The sequence below is a fragment of the Siniperca chuatsi genome, linkage group LG7, assembly GCF_020085105.1.
Source record: "Siniperca chuatsi isolate FFG_IHB_CAS linkage group LG7, ASM2008510v1, whole genome shotgun sequence".
Lineage (NCBI taxonomy): Eukaryota > Metazoa > Chordata > Actinopteri > Centrarchiformes > Sinipercidae > Siniperca > Siniperca chuatsi.
Genome location: NC_058048.1, coordinates 6,921,882 through 6,945,616, shown reverse-complemented (window position 1 = coordinate 6,945,616; position 23,735 = coordinate 6,921,882). Strand labels below are relative to the sequence as shown.

The window sequence follows — 23,735 nt, the reverse complement described above, 5'->3', positions numbered from 1 at the left end:
TGTGCTTTTAAAATAAAACCATATTGTTCTCTAGTGTGCCTTTGTTCTCAAAACAAAACCTGATATATATCCCGATTTATTAGATTTCTCACAACAGTGTATGCATTTCTAATAGCTACCACTGAGAATCACCTTCAACTGCCCCAGTGCTGTGTGGAGTAAGCCGTGGTGATTTATATGGCTTACACTGGTTTTCAAATGATTTATTTACTCTCAGACATGTTTATCAGGTCTAACCCATTGTTATCATCACTCAGACACACTGAGTTTTTGTTTTGGAACAGGCAGACATCAGAGAGGGACAAGAGAGGAACAAGATAAGTCTGTGGTGGTTTGTTAAGGAGAGGTGGCTGACACAGAGGGAGGATTAGGACATCACATCAAAGATTTTTTTTACTCAAAGTTTTTTACAAGTGCAAATATTATATGTAAAGTACATGAAATGCTACATTTACAGTATTCTTCATTTTGATGGCCAGTGATGCAATGGAGGGAATTTATATTTGATTTTTGATTTTTCATGTCTAGAATAGCTGATTTACCATTATAATTCAAATGACCTTTTAAACAATTTAAAGGACCATCTCTGAAAGTATCACACACTCTGCATCTCATAGTAGTACGCAAAACGTGGCAGCGGAATTATTTTGAAAGTTGTCACAGGAAGTATTGCTGCGTATTATGTGTGACTTGACGTCGGTCTTTGCCGCTCCGTCGGTGGTCGGTCGTACCGGAGAAACCGAAGCGCTGGATTCAAGTGTCAACCCTGGTTCTCTGAGCCCCTGAGACGCTCAGTTCCTGCAGGTAAGACAAATGCAAGACATACTTTTTTGTGGAGCATTTGGGGCGTTCAGAGATTCATTTAGTGTTTGTTTGGTCGTCTTCTGCAGTGAGTACGGTTGTTGAAGTGGCATTTTAATTTCTTGACTCGGTTGCTCGCTCGGTGAATAGCAACACAAAGCTACGCATCAGCACGGTAACGTGTCGAGTCCTGCACCAGGACAAGTAGCGAGAAATAAAGTTAGGAGAAGTCCACAGTAACCTACGTGACACTAGCAGTTGTCCCATGTGCAGTGTTCTCCATAAGACAGTCAGTGGGATTGTTTAGCGAACGTACAAGATTAATGAATGTAAGTAGCTAGCTAACTGTTAGCCAACTAGTTATCTAGCAGAGTCGTAACAAGACACTTTTCTCCAGTAACGTTAAACTGCGTGCAGTTCTTACGTCAAGAAATGGTCAACATTCTGGCAATTAAGTTTTACTTTGCTTACTGACAAATGCACTGACCATTTTAAAGTGTTTGAGAATTGTTAGAATGCACCGTTGAATTCGGCATTCAAACAATATTAAATAAATAATAATAATCATTAAATAAAAAATAGACCTGACAGTGCTCCTCCGCCGTGGCGATAGCAAACGGTGTGACAGATGTGGATTTAAGTTGACATTTCATTTCAATACGCGTCTTTTGTTGGATTATATGTGTGCCGAACCAACCGGTGGCTCAATTATTCCTGAAAGATATACGTGATATTTGACTGGTTTATACCTTTTTAATGATAAGTAACACAGCATTAAACTACCAGCATTTTGACTGGAGTTTGGTGTGACGCATCCTGAAGCTACAGGTTAGTGTGCGCAAGCAGTGAAATGGGTCAGGAGGGGCATATTTGTTTGTCCAAGTCTGTCTGAAGCATCGTTTTACTGTACTCTGGTTAGACGTAGGCTTGAACACTCCGGGCTGGGAGCATTTTTAGACCGCCTAATGGTAGGGTTTATTGTGTAGGGCTACATTTACTGCAGTTTTAGTTTGTTCCTCCCTCATGTTTCTGCTTGGTTTCTAACCATGTGCCCTTGAACAGACTATTCATGGGAATGTATAACTGCTGGGTTCATGGTGGAAACTGGTACAGACTGTCACAGTGCTGTACATGTGTGGGACACTGGAAAACTAAGAGAGCACATGTCCTTGAGTTGTCAGATTTTCTTATTTCCATGGATAGTTGGTCAAACACATGACGTGACACTTGTTAGTGGTTTGTGTTTTTGATTCCCCATTTTGCACAAACCTTCAAAAATGTATCTGTCATGGAACTACAGATTGTACCCTTAGAGGGACAGTTCACCCCAAAATCAAAAATATTTTTTTTTCCTGTTACCTGTAGTGCTATTTATCCATGTAGATTGTTTTGGTGTCTGTTGCCAAGTTTTGGAGATATCGGCCGTAGAAATGTCTGCATTTATTTTATATAATGGTACTAGATGGCACTCGGCTTGTGGTGCTCAGTGTGCCAATAACATATATGTGAAACACTCAACAGCAACGTCTCTTTCCAGAAATCATGACCCAGTTACTCAAGATAATCCACAGATTTGTTGTGAGCAGTTTCATGTAGGAACTATTTTCTTTCTAGCGATAGCTCCTACATGAAACTGCTCACAACAAAAGCTAAAATAGCTTATTCTACCAAGAATACAACCCTAAGATAATCATTTTCTAATAGTATGAAATACAGCAAAACGAGCAGATTGTAAAATTGTTACCACACTATATACATTCTCATAAGCTCACGCACTCCTTGTGTCCAGACTTGCAGGGATGGGTCGTGGTCTGGATGGCTGACGGACAGGGACGGGGATCAATCACGTGATAAGATGCTGGCTCGTAACCGCTTCCTCCTCCTGGTGGTGGTCGGCGGGGCTGCGCTGGCCATCATCAGTCTGAGCCTCCAGTTCCGTAAGTGCACTGTTTGTGTTTGTGCTCAGCTCAACTGCATTACATATTCATTCTCTCTCCGAAGCCCTGGCTCAGTATTGAGATTTATTATGTGAGGAAAAACTATTGTTTTCAACAGAAAAGTTGCTCAGTTCTTCTGTTTGCATGGGTGTTTGTGTTCTTGTATGCATATCCTTGCATTCAAGAGACCCCATTCATACCAAAACAAAGCAGAATCCTCTATAGACGTCCTATAAATATCCAGCACCGACAGTGGGCCTCTGGATGCTCTGAAGCCCTCGGAGAGTCCGTGGCAACACACTCACATCTGCTGTGGAAGGCCTAGGTGTACACAACTGTGTCTTTCCCTCATCAAGTCATTGTTCAGCATCTCCTGTAGGTATTGTCTAGACAGTGTATCCCTGCCTGCCACAGAGAATGCAAGGAAACCACCGCTCAGCAAATGGAGACGTTCTCTCCTGCACTGATTTGCAAGCCTCACAGGCATGATTGGAAAAACAGTGGGTGATGAAGCAGGCGGAGCGTGCAGTACAAATGGAAATTTGTATTTCGATGTAAAATGTATAAGATTAAGCTACTTTGCGCTGGATTCCTGAAAACCCCAATGCAGTGGAAGTGTTTATGGTGATGGTAAGCCTGTGTCTGGACAGGCGTATAGGATTAGCCTCGCGTATATCACGCTCTCACACACACAGGATTATAGTGGTCAGTGCGACAGAGCTGGTATTTCGGACTGCATGTTTGCCAAAATTTCGTGAGCTGTCCTTTTATCAGCTTTTTTAAGATACCGTCCCCTCATTTATACTCAAACGTGGGATACTAAAAGCTTTCACTTCTTCTTCAGCTCTCCTGTTGCTCTAAGTGCCATGCAAGATCAGAGGTGTAAAACAGATAGCAAGGGCAAGAAGGCTCTTACTCATGCTTATCTAGTGTTTGCGCTTTGTGACTCCAAGTACACACTTGCTTCCCTAGCCATCACTCCCTCCCCTCCTCCTGGTGTGTAAGAGTGGGTTGCAGTGTACAGTAAGATATTATTAATGCCACATTATCAAACCCACCCTCACCTCCTGCGCTGTAATCTTCTCCTTTTGTAAAACACTCAGAGGCTGCGAAAAACGCTACAATGAGAGAAACCACCCCTCAATAACTGGAAGTGTGTAGGTATTTGTATACATGCCTGTCTTTTAAGAGTTGATACTGTCTCCATTTTTTTCCCCTCACAGGAAAAAATGTAATTTGTAAGGTGTTTTTTTTTTTTTTTTTTTTTAAAGTAAGGGACATTGTTTCTTGTGGGAAGGTTCTCTTTCAAAACTGCCCCTTCATTTTTTGATCAGTAGTACTTTTGGAGAAAGGGCTGCTGTCATCATTTATTCATCACACATACTAGGATTTGAGGCAATATCCAGGAGAAGCATTGGATGGAAGCTTATGGGATTTCTCCTCATGTTTAATAGATGCTCAGTTTCTGTTTTTGTTGCACGTTTCTGTTTTTTAAATCCTCTTCTGCGTTTCAGTCTGTAGTCTGTGTCTCCACCCCCCTGCTTTTAAGGAAAGCCCATTCATGTATTTATTATTGTTTGTTGGCCATTACCATGAGAGACTGAGTGATGGATGATGATCGATGGTGGAGTAAATGCCCCTCTCTGGCTCCAGGCTACCTCAAATCAAAACCGGGATGGCTGCAAACACGGCAGCAAACGGCGCGATCGCCACGCTGATTGACACATGGGAGACTCCCAGAGGAAAGGGACGACCGAGCGCAGAGGCACTCCAGAGAGGACTACTGCAGGAGAGGGCATCAAAGTGACTGAAACACAGAGGAAGGGAACTATTTTGAGATGTTAACAGTGGTGAAGAGAAAGGTGAAGCAGAGCTTGATGGGAGTTAAGTGCTCCAGGAGTGCTGGTGGATTCACAGTGAGAGGGGAATGTCATGGGAGGCTATAAAAGGAGAAGTAGAAAGGCTGGTTGCCTGTGAGGAATGAGAGAGGTTTAAGCACAGTGATAAAAAGAGCTGGAATGAAATAAATGAGATGTGGCATGTTTGAGGGAGAAGAGAGACAGATGTTTACACTTAGGCCCATGTATACATAAACAAAATGCTGTTCAGACAGTTTGATAGCGGTGAAAATTTCCCATCACCTAACTTTTGTAACGTTTCCAAAACAATAATCCATCAACAAGTGTCATTAAGTGTCAAATAGGCAGCGCTCGAAGCACCTTGCAAATTCTTTTCTTCACATTCCTCACATTCTTACTTTGTATGGTGTCTGCACTCACTGTTGAATCAGACCAATTGCCCCGCTGCTGTCAGGGACAGAGACTGTGCTTTCAGAGAAGAGACGGGAGTGCAACGGAGATCTGGATAGTTTCTGAACAAAAGGCCTGTCTTACTTTTGCTCTTATATTGATCTAATGCAATTAGACAGTTTCACAAAAATAATGACTGACTTATTTTAAGCCTAAATGTTAGCTACCCTACGCCCCAGGCTAACTCAGGGCTAAAAGTTTCCATGGTAACAATCAGTGACATCAGCTGAAAAGTGGCAGTGAGGATACTTTTGTTTTTGTTTGGAAAGTATCCTGAGCCTGACTGATGAGTTAACAGAGGTACTGAACTGAGCCCTGCTACATTAGGAAGCCTCAGAATCTCAGTTCTGCTACAAGTCTGCACTGTGTTGAGATTTTATACTTCTGGAAGATTTTGTATCGTTAGACTCGTTGCTGTATTTTTCCAATAAAATGTCCTTGTAAGTGCTGAATTTTTCCAGAAGGCAAACATTTTCTGACTCTGAGTGAATGGAACTGAGGGGTTTGACACAGTTGTTTTTTAGTTTGAAAAGAAGTGTTGATTTACCCAGAATTCATAGCAAATTAGTCTTACTTAAATTAGTGAAGAACTAGACGGTTTTGTGCAATGGATGAATTTCGATGTCTGTCTGAGGTCTGACTATTAGTTTGATCTAAGCCAAAGTCTATCTTTGTGAAACTGGCCCCATGATATGTTTCTGAACAAAAGAAGGTACAACTGTGCACCAGTAGACGGCTGATAAGGTGAAATTATTGATATGTTATGAATGAAAGTTAACTGGGAGAATTTGACTCCTGAAATTGACGTGACGTGATCAGCTAGAGAGATGACGTGTCACTCTGGTGATTTGTTGGAACTACAGAAACACTCAGTCCACTCGCGATTGTACAGCGGTGTTACAGATCAAGTTACTCACGGAATTAATATTAATTAACAACAGCCGATAGCACTGCAGGGCATTATTCTGCAACAAAAAATATGTTTGTCTATTGAAAATAGAATATTTTTTTATTGAAATATTAATATTTGAAAGGATAAATTAATATAATACCCTATTTCTAGTAGGTTATTTCTTATATTAACCTTTTTAGTTCAACTTAATCCTCCACTGTACTTTAATGTGTACTCAAACTACTAATCCCCCCACACACACACCTACACACCTACACCTCTGGTCTTGGCATGCACACTCAGTCTTGCCCCGCCCGCCTCTTTCTGTTTCTCTCTCCCCGTATGTGTCTGCACTGTTGACTTTCTTCGTCAGCACTATGTTTTATGAAGTCGCCCAAAAAACACAACTCCCGTTTTGGACTGTTGGAGGAAACTGAAACATGTGGAAGAAACTCGCACTGATGCAGTGAAAACACACAGGAACAACCTCCACACAGGAGGGGTGGGGTTTTAGGTGACGGTGCTAACCACTGAGCCACTTTAAATAAATACAGACTAAAATGTAATATCAGATCACACTCGGTATGAGAAGATACTCCATATTAAAGGATTTGGATCAGTATGGGGGCAATCTGGGGTCTTATCAGTACATCCATAGCTTTTACTGTATTGCCTAGCATTAGTGCTCAATTAAATTTGCTGAGCAGGATGTTAATCTGTGCTCAGATATGGTTTGCATCCCTTTGGATTGTTTACTACATAGCTCTGCCTCCTCTAATTGTAAATAGCTTTGTTTTTGATTCGTTCCCTGTGAGCAAAAGGTAGTTAAGTGTGATTGTATTCGTGTGCCATGTGACAGAAAGAGTGAAGTGTGAAATCTGTCATTTGTAAATTAGAAAGTCCATTATGATGGACAGCTGCAGGTTGCCACGTCCATCCACACACAGTCTGTGTCAATATTTGTTACACCGTCTTCACTGGTTTTTGGTTAAGACAGTGCTGCCAACTCTGAGCACGTTGGAGTCACGTAAGTGGGGACACACCTTCTTAATTCCAGGCCAAACCACATGTACCTGTTCACCCCCTAATCACTGTGGTGCAATGGCTGACACAAATTTGTTTGTGTGCATTTTTGAGGCAGAGCACCCTCTTTGCTTTTGCCTTCAGATAGAAGTCAAGCTGTGTGCATAATGACGGGTTCACCAACACGGAGGTGGAAGATTTAACAGGGTGTACTATGTTGAGCTCTGTATTTGTTAGTAAGGATACATGCATGTTTGCGTGTGTGCGGTTCTGTGTGTGTGTGTGTGTGTGTGTTTGTGTATATAAGTTGAGTGTTATATCATTAAAATTCGTGACAACATTTATCAGTGTCAAACTGAGTCGTCAACTTTGCTGAAAGCCCTCTCAGACAGCCTCCTTTTGTGTAAGATCTAATGTAGGTGGATGGAAAGTTGGAAACACATTAGTCCTAAAGGCTTATTACTCCAGCCACATTTAGTGTGGGTGCTTAAATTTGTTATGTACTGTGTGTGTGTGCGTATGCGCGCTCTCTCTGTGTGCCATTGCTGTGTATGCACTTGGTAGTGTTGGGCAGCGAGTTACAAAAGCCCCATTGTGTAGGTGACTGTGAATGAGCTGGCCTCCAAAAGTTTGGTTAGTCCAGGCAGGCGTGTGTGTGTGTGTGTGTGTGTGTGTGTGTGTGTGTGTGTGTGGTGTGGGTGGGTGGCAGGCAGAGTATGGGGCACAGAGCGTGGAGGGGGACAGGTTGTGGTAATGAATGAGCTCTAGTGTGTGTGGCTGGACCTCAAGCTACAGAGCAGTCGTCAAAATGGTCTCCGCTGTGGCTGTACACCTCTTCTTCTTCCTCATCAGTGGTGAGTTTATGCAGAAATCTTCTTATAGAAAATCTAAACTCTTTTAATGAAGACCTTACTACTCAACATCTAGAAATAGAGAAGATCTTCACATGGATTTCACCACTTATTTAACTTAAAGATATCTTGCTGTGCTGTTCTAGGTGTAGTTCCCAGTGCCAAATGATAACCTCAACAAAGTTTGGCTGGACCTTGGCTTTGTCGGATTTTCATTATGTTTTTTTTCGCTCTCGTCAATCACTTTAACTAATCTAACACATTGATTTAGATCACTTGTGCTTAAAGTGTGTCAGCTGTTCAGATGAAGTGATACAATTATGTCTCGCTGTTGAAGAGAGAAAAGTGCGATATTCTTGTGAAAGTCTGCATCTTGTAAATGGGAGGGTGCCTGACTCACTCAGCTGCTTTACAGTTTACACTGAACATTTTGTCTCATCTCATTTTGTTCTCAGATGTTTGTGTATTTTTCTCCCCAAAAACTGGTCAGGTAGCAATTTGGTACATTTTGTAGAACAATCAGCATTTTGTTGAAGTTTTTTATATGCATTCTTGGTGCTCCATGTTGGTTGATTTCTAAAGTGATGCAATAGTAATTTTAGGGCTGCAACTAAAAATTATTTTCAGTATCGATTAATCTGTTGAAAATGTATTAGATCAATTGGTTAATAGATCTATAAAATTTCATAAAATTGTGAAAAATGCCTGTCACAATTGCCCAAAGCACAAGGTGACATCTTCAAATTATCCAAAACCCAAAAGTAATCAATTTTCTAAAATGTAAGACAAAGAAAAGCAGCAAATCCTCACACTGGAAAAGCTAGAACCATTAACAGTTTTGCATTTTTGCTTGAAAAATTATTGTTGATAGATTGCTTGTTTTGTCTGAGCAAAGGTCCAAAGCCCAACAATATAAAATTTACAATGATGTAAAACTTAAATCACAATATGGCCAAGTGAAATATCCAAAATCGCAGAAGCTGCAATTTTTTGATAAAGGTAAATTGATAAATGTGTGACAAAGCAGCATTATAGTAAAGTACTGTAGTGCTGCAGGGATTCCCTGGCCTACAAGTCTTGTTCTCCAGATGTAAGAAAACATGTTTGTTTCGTAGAGACCCCAACAAATGTCACATCATCATGATTTTAATAGTTTTTTCACTGAAAATGAAAATTGTGATGCAAAAAGATCATTCTCACTAATGATGAATCATATTGCAATTGTAATATCTGTCAAAATAATCGCAATATGATTTTTTTTTTACCACATCGTGCAGCCCTATGTAAAAGAGAGAAAAGCAGCAAAACCTCACATTTGAGAAGCCGGGACCTTTATAAAGGTTTGGCATTTTGCTTGATAAATGGCTCAAACCATTATTAAAAATGTTGTCAGTTGATTTTCTTTCATTGTTTGAGACTTACATTATTTCATTAAGGTGAAAGTAATGGGCAAAATTCAGTTTTGTGAACATCACATTGATGGCCCAGAAGGATATTTAATGTATGTATCATTTTTGTAAATGAGTACAGTGGAGTCAGCCTCATTCCCACTGGGTTTTGTCAAACTTAATTGAGTGCTATCTCAGATAATGCATGTGACAGATAAATAAAAACATGATCCTGGGAGCAAATTTGTAGAGCAAACATAAGTGGATATTTGCACAACATGTCTTGTGTGCAACACTGAACTTCATGAGCCCAGCTGGAGAGAAGAGGAAGTGGAAAACTGTGTGAATGCTAGAGAGAATGTATACACCTACACTTGTGTAGATAATTGAAGTCTGAGGGTTGTTATAGCAATGAGAAACCATTAGCTCTTTGTGCTTTTATGATCAGGCAGGATGTAATATTTGCTCATTTGACTTGCCAGGTTAGATTTCTGATGTGTGACATTAGTAAGATTTGGATGCCCATCTTGGGGTTCAACTTCTTTTACTTCAGAGTTGGATCTTTGTGAATAGTCTTTCCAGTTCCCACAACATCTCTGCTTCTATTGGACCATTTCTCCCAGGGGTCAAAGATCACTGGTGTCCAGGCAACACACTGGTAGCAGTGAGGGGTTTGGGGGTACAGAGCTGTTGACATGGAGATGAACTACAGTTGAGTTGGTTTTCTTAACTTTAGGCACTCTGTCACTGCTCCGCCAGTTGGCCTTTTTACTTTTCTTGTTCCCATTTATGAATTATTGCATGTAAATCTTTCTTTTAATCTGTACATTTAGGGTTTTAGGTCCTTTTATATTATCAGTTGCCAAAATTACTCTCCCATCTTTTTAGCCATGCTAGCGGTGTGGTTCTAGGGATGGCAGTCTGTCAGTCGATTCACCACTTTGGTCCAGACTCAAACATCTGAACAAATATTGGATGAATTGCCATGAAAGTTTGTACAGACATTCATGGTCCCCAGATGATGAGTCCTCTGACTTTTCCTCTTGTGTCATCATAAAGTTGACATTTTTGTCTTTTAGTGAAATATATCGACAACTATTGTATGGATTTCCATGAAATTTGGCATAATGTCTCCAGAGGATAAACCCGAATGACTTTGGTGATCCCCTGACTTTTCATCTAGCGTCATCATCAGATCAACGTTTCTCAACATCTGCTGGATGGATTGACACAAGGTTTTGTTCAGGCATTCATGGTTCCCAGACTATGAATCCTACTGACTTTGGTGATTCCATGACTATTCAGCTAGCACCACCATGAAGTTCACATTTGTGGTTTTAAGTGAAGTGTTTCAATAACTGTTGGATGGATTGCCACTAATGTTGGTGCAGGCCTTCGTGCCTTAATCTTGTTTGCCTCTGCTCTCTTTATTTATCTATTTTTTCCCCCCACTCTTTATGCCTTTTTCATTTTGTTTATCTCTCTACCCTACCTTTTTTATAATTTTTTTTTTTCTACAGTGAACCTGATCCCCATCACTCCCATAGTGGAAGAGCGACCCTTCCAGGCTGCAGATGGAGGTGTTGGGGCGGTTCTGGGGAAGAGCAGAAAGAGAGTGTTCCCGGTGCCTCACACCCAGGAGCCCAACCCCATATCTGAGGCTTACGGCTACTGCAACACTCCCAACCGCACTGAACAGGCCTGGGAGGGTGAGACCTGCACACTGACAACATAAAATCTATCTAATCTAACTAAAGATGGCAAGCCTGTAATATGTTAATTTGAACTTGGTTACATCGACGATTGGTGTTTGTGATAGACTTAAATCTAAAGTGATCTGAGACCAGCGATAGCCGATGAATTTCCTAAGTTAATTATTTCCAGTTTAGCAGCAGCAAGTTTCACAGCATGTACTAACTGTTTCAGAGCATAAACAATAAATTTAGATGAGTTCAATCACATTAATGTCAGATGAGTGTGTCAGGACTCGGGGGATGTGTTAATTGTGCGAAAGTCATTTCCAGTAGATTGCATCATCCATAATGCTGCAGTGATCGCTCTCTACAGCATAGCAGCACAGAGTCTTTTGCCCCCTCAATTGAAAAGTCAGCACGGCCCGAGGCAATCATACAGATATCCTTCACTGCCTAAGACAAGTTATACCAGCCACCGCTAATTGAATCATACTCTGTTTATCTCTGGATGATAGTTCTGTCTCCAAAGAAGAAAAATCCATTACATATTTTAGATTTAGATTAGAAGTTATTGAAAATCAATCATGAACAAGTATTTTTTTCAGGTGGTGTTATTTTCCCTGTGACTTGATCATTTTCTAAGTGTCCTGGTTCCTCCTATTTTCTTAATTTACTGTAAACACACACACACACACACACACACACACACTCAGAGCTCAATCCATTCTTTGCATTCACTGACAATGAACACATTTGTTTGATGTTTCTTGTGCTGCTGCTTAAGCGGCATGGCCTCAAGATTTGTTAAATTACCATTTGCTTTTGTAGAGCACTTTTCCTTCAATTTTAACGGTTTAGTTTTTATAGTTTAGTTTATAGAATTAGGTGTATTTTAAAACCTGCAAATGATTCAGGGGCAGTGGAAACAAGCTGCAGACCAAACATACTATCACCTTTTAAGTTTTTATAGCTGACAAACATCTGCTAATTTGCACATTTAGCAGATACAAAGAAACATTAGCATTAATTTGGAGTTGTGTTTCTGTTAACCTGATAAGTCCAGTATTCACTTGCCTTTTAGCTCTGTTTTGGTCTCCACCAACTCCTGAGAAAAACATCTGGCTCTTTAGCTGCTAATTGCTCCACTGTGTTCACCTGCTAGTTGCTAACTCTGTCTGACTGTTTGGTGGTGGGCAGATAGTGTACAGTGGGTTTATCAGAGCTTTAGTACTGGAAATATCTGCCTGCTGCATCTCAAAATGACACGGATGACAGTGGTAAGGACCAAAACAGTAAAGTCATTAAAGACATTACAAAGCTCTATGGAGCTGAGGGAAACTGCAGAGTTAAGTGATAATCCTCTGTGGGTTCATCACTATGAGCAACACCTTTCACACTACACGCAATCATTTGATTCATTGTTGATATAAAAGTATTGATTATAGCATCTTTCATTTCTCAACTTGACATGTATGGAACAGTGATTTTTACCTTTCTTTGTAAGGTATTTATCTATTACATCTCTAAAGGTTGTAGTTGCATCATTTCTTGTCTTTCTAACAAAAGTCTACATTTCTGCATTTTTAACCACCACAGAGTTCTTGAATAATCTAACTCCAGTCATAATATTTAGATAATTGATAACAAAAGTGAAACAGTTTTACCAATATCTATAAAAACTATCACTGATAGTTTAAATTCAAATAGCAGTTCTTTACCCTACTTGTTACATTGGGGAAAAATGCGGATGCTGATGAGAGTCTCCTCTGACAGGTCACAGTCCTGCTGACTACAAGCTGCTGTCTGTCCAGGTGATGATTCGCCATGGTGACCGGTACCCACTCTACTACATCCCCAAGACTAAACGGCCCGCCATCGACTGCACTTTGTCCATCAGCAGGTACACACACGTTTCCTACAAAATATATAGTAGAAGTACAACATGTAGCATTTGTAGTTCCCCGGTACACTACTGTAGAAGGATGTGGTGTTCATCCCTGTTGTGTCCCTTCATTTATGCTGTTTCTGAAGAGGGTGAACATTTTGAAACAAATCTTTTTTTGTCAGATTTTTTGGCCATGTCAATCCTGAACTGGGTTGTTTAGAGAGTGATGTGGAAAGCCTCAAAGTTGCAGAAGTTAAAATTTTTTGTGTGATCTGGAATTGAGCAATGTTTGTAATAAAATGGTACAGTGGCCGAGAGAGCGCAACACACTGCAACTTGAGAGAACACATGCAAAAAGGACACAACATAAGCAATAAAGAAAACATCTTCTCCACTTAAACAACACACATGTTGCATTTTGAAAAAACAATAAAAAAACTACTGCAAATAATTAAAACAAGGAAATTAAGAAACCTATTCACCTACTGCAAATACAGAAAAACAAGAAAATGCAGTGCAACAAGTTCATGAATGTATCACTGTATCATCATCATAGCTTTACCTATAATGCAATCCAATACAGTCACCCTGCAATAAAAACTACCGTTGTGGAGCTCATAGTTTTCAGTGTTTGTGTGATATAATGTCAGAAATGAGTTGATACAACTAGCCACAGTTATCCTTGAAGCTAATTTTAATATGTAGTCCCTGGGGTCTGAAGGTGCCGGATGATGAAAGGCACCCTAAAAATTACATTTGTTACAAAACAACATAGCAGCAAGTATGTGTGTACGAAAAGTGCATACAACAGCAGCTATACAACAGTATAAACACAGCAATTTGCACCAGTTCTCATCAAGTAAGCTTTGCTGGATGAATATGTAAAACAAGGAATGGAAGGGAGAGGGTTGAAACAAACACATTTGTGATATTGTTACATTTAATTGCAGTATATTCCATGGTGTTCTTGGTGTTTTCCCTCATTATGCTTCAATTATGTAATACTTTGAAGACAACAAACAAAGAAAGAAAACAAAAAGCTTAATGAAGAGCATTCTTACACTTTTCATTGGTTACCAAAGTCTGAAGATAAAGGCTTTATGCCCACAGTTTCCACAATTTTCATTAATCCGGGTCAGAGTAAATGGCACAACATGCCACCGGGATTTAAGCTGGTTTCCCGAGCAGAGCCCCAGCTTCCTCTGTCTAATGCCTAACGAGAAGACCTGCTGGAAAGTGTGAGAGAGTGAGACACCAATTACTGCAACAGCTTCTGTTATCCTCCTACAAAAACTGCTGGCTTGATAGCAGCTGTCAGAAAATGAGCTCAGTGTGTTAAATAGGAAGTAGTTCTAGACTCTTTTTTTCTGTGGTATTTGTGAGGCTTACAAGAAACGGTAACTAAATTAATTTGTTTTACATTTGAAATATCTGGATCTGTGTAGGCATTAAATACCGTAGAAGATACTTTCACAGTTCCCTTGGTTTCCCAGTGTTATTGCATGTGTCAGCGATAGCAGGTTGGTTTGATTTGCTACATCTGTTCTGCTGTGCATTGGTGCAAACGGATACACACACACACATAAAGGCAAACACATTTACGTGTGTGTGTGTGTGTGTGTGTTGTCTGTTGAGGCGGAGTTGCTGACGGTCTTATCTAGCTTGATTTGAGCAACATGCTCACTGAGCAACTCGAGTAAAGCAGAAATGTTGCTGCTGCAGAAACTCCCTACAGAAATGTGGGTGGAAAATACACACACACACACACACACACACACACACAAATGAATGTTATCTGCTTTAATTCATTATGCTCCATTCTCTCAACTGTATCTTTTCTGGCTCTGCTCACATTGGCTGCTGCTCTTTCATGAGGGCTAGATGAGCGTTCGTGATAAGAAGTTATTAAAAGCAAGCATACCACTCAGGGGTTTTCCCGGCTCAGAATGGGCCTACGCATGACACTATGCATGATTGGTCCATGTACAGTTAGGGCTGGGCGATTGTGGCTTATAAATAATATCTCTATATTTTTAGGCTAATATGCCGCGGGAATATATATCTCGATATACACATTTTCTGTAGAATAACATATACCATAAATTGTCAGATAGTGCAAACATATGATGATCTTGTAGAATATGATGTATTGCAACAGTATATAAAGTAGTTAAAATTAGCTCAACCTTAAACATCTACAGAAAAATGCAACATACACATTAATGCAGCAGTAATATAAATCCAAAAACATCACCCTCTGAATAGCACACCCACAGCATAACTGCACATGTGTTATCACCTGAGCCTTCCCCTTTAAGAAGGGTAGTCTTGTGGGTAACCAGTGTGTGTGTGACAGAGTCTAAAGTCTTTCCCCGTGTGTGAGGGGTAGTTACGTTATTTTAGTCAGCCAAAAAGTGTATAAATAAGCTCAGGTTGCAGTATAATAGTTACTGAAAGGTTGTGTGTTGTGTTTGCTGTCACAGAAAATAAATAAAGTCCCTGTTTGTTGCTACGGCATCTTGTACTCTTCACAGCAGAGTTGAAGCTAGCTAGTTAACGAATACCAGTTAAGGCTAATGTCCATTAAAATAGCCTAAAACCGGAGGTCTCCCAAATAAGTTTTGGAGCTGTGGGCCTGGAAGCCGCGGGTAGAGTAATCAGAGTGATCAGATGAATGTGTTTTCTCTTGTAATTTTTTTTCTGCCACAGCGAAAAAAATCACATTGACTCGTAACGTTAGCTCAGCTTATAACTAGCTAAGTTAGTTTTTCACCGTCTGGACAACTGTGCTGTGAAGAGCCGTAAGCCAGTAACGTTACATAATGCTAAACAGGGACTTTTTAATTTATTGTCAGACACGTTTTCACCATAGAATGTATAAAAGAAGTGGACGTAGCCACCGTGACGTCACCCATTGGTTTGTGGACTACCCTTTTGAAGCCTCGAGTTTGGCATTTTGGTCGTCACCACCTTGTTTTTTTTGGAACCAGAAGTTACCATATTTGGACGAGAGGGTGGAGCTAGCTAGCTTGGTTAGCAAGGTGCGTCCGTAATTCATGTCAACTGTGATATTAACTGGGATGCAAATTTCCATCCAGTGCCAAGTGTGTGTGGTAAAATATAGCTGCTCTGTAGATGAGAGGGGTGTTGAAGACATTATATTTAAGTTTATGTTCTGCTTGTTCAATAGTTTGATAAATTACTGATTAAATACATTTGGGAGGATTTGAATTGCTATTCTTATTATCAATTCTTATCATTTTGGCAGTGGTGATTTTCCTTTGGCGCTGGCTGAAACCTCTTTGGGGTTTGCCATAAATTTCTCTATGCAGGAAAAAACCTGGCCTCTGTACTTCAGCTTCAGAAGAAGTCTGAATTCAGCACTTTCACACCCAGTTTCTGTGTGTATACATTAACTTCAATTTATGCAAACTCTTCATGTGGATACACACGTGCTATGATAACAAACTGCTGGTTTTTTTTAATCCAGAAAGATCCAGATTTTGTTGGGTCAGATGGTTTTGATGTGTGCACACACATCCCCTTGGATGATTTATTTAGACCATATGGTCAATAAATTCCCTGTGACCAATCCTCTTTTTTGGACCGTGTACCTGAGTTCAGATTTAGCCAATGACTTAATTTTGCACAAAGCTTTCACTGCAGCCACATCAGCTTTGCACATCTGGATGGAGCGGGCACACTGTAATCTTTAGTGCTGGCACAGGTACACAGAGTTGCATTTCAGATTAATAGGATGCAGTTGAGCTGCAATGCACATCTAATTATTAGATTTATTTTTATACCCTTGATCTTTGAACTCGAGCTGAAAGTGGGCCATCCAGCGCACAAGCCTCTTATGATAGAGGTTAGGTTCCATTCAGAAATTGACATAAATTGAATTGACTCTTGCCCCTATCTACTAAAATGGCACCAATTTGCTCATGAGCAAGCATCTCCTCCATTTGCTCAGCAGCTGCTCTGTGGCCAACAGTTGTATCCTCTGGCTGTGGTACTCAGCTCTCAAATGTGACGATGTCAAAGTGTGTGTGTGAAGCAGAGCGGTGCTGCAAGAGGCTCAATAGTAAAATTAGAAAGTAAAACATAACATTTGGATCTAGAGTATATGAGCCTGTTGTTGTGTTGGCTGTTATATATTTGCTCATGCATTTTTGGCTCATCGTGTGTTTTTTTTGTTTGTCTTTTCTTTATTGTAGATAGTTGGTTTGCCATTAAGAAACCAGATGTATCTACGGCCCAATCTAACACACAAGGACACAATGACATACATAATGTCATTACAAGAGTGCAAGACCTAATCCTTTCTCCATTATTGTGGTATTTACATTGTTTGGCAATTTATTGCTAGCAGTGTGGCTCAAGAGATGGCAATGTCAGTCGGTCCACCACCCTGATCCAGACTGAAATGTTTCAACAACTACTGAGTTGCCATGAAATTTTGTACATGATTGACTTTCATTATTAGGGTTCACTGTTGATAGGAAAATGTCTTGGAACAGCCAAATTGATCAGCTGGTGGTAAAAATGGGCAGAAGCATGGCTGCTGTACTGTGAAACACTGTAGAAAATTCATGCCTAGCTATTTAACCAAACGATTAGTGCAAGCATTAGTGTTATCACAGTTATATTATTGTTCACTGATTTGATCTTCAATGCCCATATCGAACAAGAGTAAATACAATGAATAATCATTTGGCTTGGTTAAAGGTCCAGCATGTAACATTTAGGAGGAGCTATTGGCAGAAATGGAATATATTATTTATAAGTATGTTTTCATTAGTGTGTAATCACCTGAAAATAAGAATCGTTGTGATTTTATTACCTTAGAATAAGCTGTTTATATCTACATAGGAAGCGGGTCCCCTTCCACGGAGGTCGCCATGTTGCACTACCATGTTTCTACAGTAGCCCAGAACGAACAAACCAAACTGGCCCTAGATAGGGCCGTTCGCGAGTTTCGTGGCCACTGTATGTTCTCCTACACGCTTGGAAGGGGAGGCTGAGGCAAGCGGTATTCAAATGGTTGCAAACTGCAATTTCACCATTAGATGCCACTAAATCATACACAATGCTCCTTTAAGTTGCATTATTCACTAGTCTGCTTTATTAAAAATATCATAGCTAAAACCCCAGAAATACTTTATAGTAACCTATAAATTTTTTCAGACAGACGTCATTATTCTACTCTGTAGTCCTCAGAGGGTCGTTTGCTGTTGCCTCCGTGTAGAACCAAGTGATTTCTTTTCTCAATTATGTAAGAGATGAAATTATTATATAGAGCTATCGTATGTATTAGACAGGCTTTGAGTTGGTGTTGGTTGTTGTGTGTCTTAGTGTTTGTGTTATGTATTAAGTCTTATTGTGAGTATGAATGTTAGGGATGTGTATTGATGTATTTTCTGTTATTGAAGTATTGTTAAAAATATGAATGGGGACCCCAGGAAGAGTAGCTACTCTTACAATACAGTAGCTAATGGTGATCTAAATAAATAAACAAACATCCATGTTACCCACAGTATGAATTTAACTGACTTTGGTGATCTCGCCTTTTCATCTAGCGCCACCATGAGGTTAATATTGGCGGTTCAGAGCAAAATATCTTGAAAACTATTATATGGATTGTCATGAAATTTTGTAGAGATGTTCAAGTTCCATAGAGGATAAATTCTAACGACTTTGGTGATCGTCTGACTTTTCCTCTAGCGCCACCATGAGGTTCACATTTTTGGTTGAGAGTGAAATGTCTGGACGTATATGGGATGGATTGCCATGAAATTTGGCACATTCATGTTTCCCACATCAACATGCTAGCATTGTCATTCGCCAGGTTTTCATCCAAATGTAGCACACATTTTAACAGAATTTGAAAGAAAGAAGAAAATCTGTAAAGGAAAATAAGTTTCCATCCACTGCAGTTATGTGAATATTAGGAGTTGGTTCATCGAGAAACACTTAGTGGCACTAATTCTCCGGGTGCCATTAAACTGTTGTAGAAGAAGAGGTAGCAACAAGACAACAAGTAATTAAAAAAGAGCCAGTCAAACAGTGGAAAACCACGTGGACAACAAGATGGAAATATGACATTTATGTTTTTATGTATTTATTTGTGGAAGGTTACAGTCTCCTCCTCGTCCCCACAGAGCTGATGTTTTTGTCTGCCGCTATTTTTAGTCTCTTCAGTGGATGTTTAAGTCACATGCTTAATGCATAATTTATTTGCTAAGTCTCTTTCCATTGCATTTTGTTGTTATTCATACACACACTTTTCCACCTCAGCCAAGCGTAAAAACCTACTGTGAGCATGTTAGCATTCTAACATTAGCATTTAGCTCAATTAGTACAGCCAAGTACAGCCTCAAAGAGCCTCTAGCGGTTGATATTACTGACCTCCCACACTGAGGCTGAATGAGATCAGTTTGTTTGGGTTATTTGTGGTTTGCAGGTAGATTGAATATTAAAAGCCTATTTCATATTTCTGTCTGTCCTCGTAATAAGGTAGTTCTGTTTTTATTTATACTAGGGTGTAATTACAGGGATCTGAACTAGCATATGCCGAGGGCTGGATCCTTACAGAGAGCTCAGTGGTGTGTGTGTGTGTCTGTCTGTCTATATATGTGTGTGTGTGTGTGTGTGTGTGCTGGCACCAGCTTGTCGACCCACTGTCTCCATCTGCGGTTAACTGAGCCTCTCTTCAGCAGGGAACATCTCCTCTCTCTTTCCTCTTCGTCTTCCACCAATACAGTCTTTGTCTAGGTTTTTGTCTTTCTGCACCAATCATTCCATTTACTTTAATTTGTCTTGCACTCTCCCCGAGTTTAGACCACACCATGTCATTTTCTTTTTCTTTATTCCTCCTCCTCATTTATCCTACATCTTTTTCCTCATCTCTCTATCCCTTCCTCCCTTCTGGCTAATCTCTTTCCCTGTTCTATCCAGTGATAATAATCCCTTCTTAATGTAATTGGGCTCTGTAATCTTTGGTTAGCAACAATCAGCCTAATAGACAGTCTGGCTGGCTCTTTGTCCACAAAAGTGTCCCCATCCGCTGACATGCAGTCTCCCAGTGTAGCCACTTAAATCTAAATTGTCCTAACTCCCCTCAGCAGACTGATCTGCTGTTGACAGCCGAGTGGAGCACTGGTGGACGCAATACATCGCTCATTTCACAACTTCCATGCGCTCATGTGCCTTGTGGTGCATATATTACTGTGTAAGTGAATATTAAAGTGAGAGAGGCATGTGGATAGATGGTGTCAACTGCTGACGCATCATGACAACAAAAGGAAAAATTCCCTTAAAAATAGAAATTATGCTAGTGCTTTCCTCTGAAATCAGAGTGGTGCTTTGAAGCTTTTATTTTGACAAAAAAGGGAACTTGTCCTTTGTAACCTTGTGATTGTCCGTTTTATAATGTAGCTGCTGGCTGTAGATGCCAGATTAAGTTTACTGTTCTCGTTCAGTCACAACAATCAAGAGCGTGATTTAAGAGTAATGACAGAAGGTCGTTTTTTTTGTGGCCTGTTCCTGAACCAGATCGTGATCACTATGGAAACACTGAATGTGTGTGTGTGTGTGTGTGTGTGTGCTCCTTTTAATCTGAGTGAGCTGAGCTGCAACCCCCACAGATTTGTTATATTAAACTGTAATCTTCAATCATCTCTTATCTATTAGATCACCGACTGCTCCTCTTGCTGCCCACATCCTCGTGTGTCGTGTGTCGTGTGTGTGTGTGTGTGTGTGTGTGTGTGTGTGTGTGTGTTTGTGTGTTTGTGCTCGCATATGTGTATATATGTGAGTGTGTCCCAAAGCAACAAATTCTTTCATCTTTTCATATCTCCATCTTCCATATTCCCTCCCACACATACTGAACAGTGCTGTACTCCCGCAGTGTTGTGTTAGAGAGACACCTGGTGGTAGATGTAGGAAGTGGTCCGCACATGCAGTTGCATACTGAATGTAAATATCCTCTCACAAATGAAAGGCCTATGAAAAAGGCCTGTTTCTTAGCATTAAAAGAGGATTGTGGATGATCCATCGGAATACACAGCTTAATCGTGTACTCATTTGAAGCTTGATCCTTTTTCAAAACTTGCTATTCTTGTTTATATTGTTTATTTGTATAAATGATTCATTGAAAATGACTACAGTTATCACTGTTTTAAAGCAATAAAACATTATCAAATGTATATGTGCCTCATTTCATCCAGATTGTTTCTCAAAATATTTGTTTGTTGCCCTGAGATTAGACACACAGGCTTTAAATCCACAGGGACAATGAAACTGTAACTGCTTCTCAGAGGCCAGCCGTTGTAGCTGTGGTCGGAAGCTCCCTAGTGCCTGTGTGAAACTGTGTAACTATATCATCTGGGCCTTTAAAATATTAGGACAAAGTTTACCTATGCGTGGTGCATTATTTCACATAACGATATGCGTTGAAGTTGATTATTCTGCTTATACCTTGGCTGCTTGCCAGTTGTCAAAATATAACTTTCTGTTGGCACCGTCTCAACTTTGTCAGCCTTTAAATAAATTGTATTTTTCCAACAAAATACCATAACAGCAGAAATGAACATCCTTTCACTTACTATAAATATGGAATGCTGGTGAGGCTGTGCGGTTATCTGAAAATAATGCATACTATATGACACTTCTTCCCTCAGGAATCCTTCCCACCCCCTGCTCAACTCCTTCATCAGTCACATGGCCCTAGGAGGGCGTGGCCATTGGGAGTCACCACTGAGCTCTGTTCCCCGTCTGCCCAACCACAGCACCTGTGAGATGGGAGAACTCACACAGACGGGTAGGCAAGGAAGATCTCGCCACCAAGACCAGGCTTTCTTCTCATCTCAACCGAAGCTGAACTTTCGTAGACCAATATTACATGTTCATTTATATCTGTGAACAATCAGCTTCAAATGTTGCTTTAGAGTCAGTTCTTGTAAATTTCTTTCCAACCAGAGTAGTTTTGATCAGTTCTACAAATGAATCTTTCTTTCTATCGAATGAATCTACAAGTTAATGTCTTATTTCATGCAGTAGAGCTTTTTGACCTTCTTGACACTCTTTGTTAACGAGCGTCTTGTTTTCCAGGTGTAGTGCAGCACCTGCGCAACGGGCAGCACCTCCACCAAGCCTATAAGCGTCACAATCTCCTCCCCTCCAACTGGTTGCCCCGCCAGGTGTGGGTTGAGACCACGGGTAAGAGTCGCACTCTCCAGAGCGGACTGGCCTTCCTCTACGGCTTCCTCCCGGACTTTGATTGGACGAAACTGACTGTGCGGCACCAGTGGAGCACGTTGTTCTGCGGCTCGGCCTGTGACTGCCCCGCCAGAAACAGATACCTGGAGGAAGAGCAGAGGAGGCAGTATCGGCTCAGGGTGAGTGATACTGAACTCGAGAGGACTTACGCCAATATGGCACGGACTTTGGGTCTGCTCACCCGCCAGCTCCGAGCTGCAAACCCTATAGACTCCCTGCTGTGCCACCTGTGCCACGGCATTTCTTTCCCATGCGTTCCCATGGGAGATAGTGGCACCAGTGGATGTCTGACAATGGCACAGTTTGCTGTGATACGTCGACAGCAGCTAGATGATGAGGTGGATCGGAGAAGAGTGGGGCTGTACCATAAATACGCCATCCTGGCCATGTACCCCTACCTCAACCGAACTGCCGCCAAGATGGAGCGCGTTGCCAAGGACAGCGAGGCTGGCCGACAGCCTCGTGCAGGGGGCGAGGAGATCTTCACCCTCTCTTCAGCCCACGACGTTACCATGGCCCCGTTGCTGAGCGCCCTGGGACTGGAGGAGGCCCGCTTTCCACGTTTTGCAGCAAGAGTAGTCTTTGAACTGTGGAAGAGTCCCCCAGCGATGCAGGGATGGCCGAAGAAGAGAGCTGGCAAAGGTGAGAAGTCGAAGGCGAAAGATGGGGACCTGTTCATCAGGGTGCTGTACAACGGCGAGGATGTGACATTTCACACCACCTTCTGTCGCTCCCATGACCGCCACGCCAGCCAGCCCCTCTGCCCTCTGAAGAACTTCCTGTCTTTTGTCAGGAGAGACATGTTCAGTGTTGTCAACGCTACTTCCTACCAGGAGGCCTGCTACAGGCGCCCTGGTTGACAGATGGACAGATGGAGAGGAGGGTGACTGAGTAAGGATACAGAGTTGGCAGATGGTTGCGCTGTCCTTGTTTTTTTTTTTTTGTTGTTGTTGTTTTCCACTTTTGAAGATGGTGCACTTTTATGCTGCTCATAGTGTCTGTAAATTCCACATCTTTTTAAATGTAGTTGACATTCCTGAGCACAAAGTGTGTGGCAAACACACACACACAGTACTGTAAATCATATCTTGGTCAGAGGTCTTCAATTTCTAACCTTTCTACTTCAAAATTCTTTTTTTTAATGTATGTTTTCTCAAGCGTATCTGTAACATTCAAGTCATTCAAGGGAAGTTGTATGGCACATAGCCACTTTATTCCTACATTCCATAATACCATGGAAATGTAAAATTCCAGTATTCCCAAATGCTTGCAAGAAAAGGGAATATTTAAGCTGGAAATACTATGCTGGATTCATCATTCCTGGAAAATATTTTGTGTGTAATAAATCTTTTCAGTGAAAATTACACTTTGGGCTAGTTTGGCCCACATTAAACAGCTCATTTGTCACTTAGCATTTCTTTGGTTTTGAATGTTTATTCACTGCAGTAGGCTGTCTGTTTAATGCTAGGGGATTATTTCGCTTTGACACTACTACTTTGTTTTAGTAAAATTGACTGCAGCACTTTGAAAGTGACAAGTGATAGGTGTTTCCCCTTACAATCATTTACAACAGTATATATGTATTTATACTAATTGGTGATATAACTGATCACATTCCACTTATTGCTTTTGCTTGTAGGAAATTGAATCTAATAAAGGTTCATTATGAGCAGACA

The 23,735-nt window shown here is 40.8% G+C and overlaps 1 protein-coding gene across 2 annotated transcripts; it reads left to right on the top strand.

Annotated features, from left to right (window-relative positions):
* Positions 1-649: 649 nt before the first annotated feature.
* pxylp1 (2-phosphoxylose phosphatase 1) lies at positions 650-23,735 on the top strand. Of its 2 annotated transcripts, XM_044201262.1 has the most exons (6): positions 650-804; positions 2,591-2,738; positions 10,722-10,910; positions 12,669-12,795; positions 21,462-21,601; positions 21,892-23,735. In XM_044201262.1, exons 2-6 carry the CDS (start codon positions 2,657-2,659, stop codon positions 22,917-22,919), a joined length of 1,566 nt encoding a protein of 521 aa, XP_044057197.1. In that variant the 5' UTR covers positions 650-804; positions 2,591-2,656; the 3' UTR covers positions 22,920-23,735. The 2 variants fall into 2 exon arrangements, with proteins under 2 accessions (XP_044057197.1, XP_044057196.1); XM_044201261.1 differs by lacking the exons at positions 650-804; positions 2,591-2,738 and adding an exon at positions 7,701-7,816.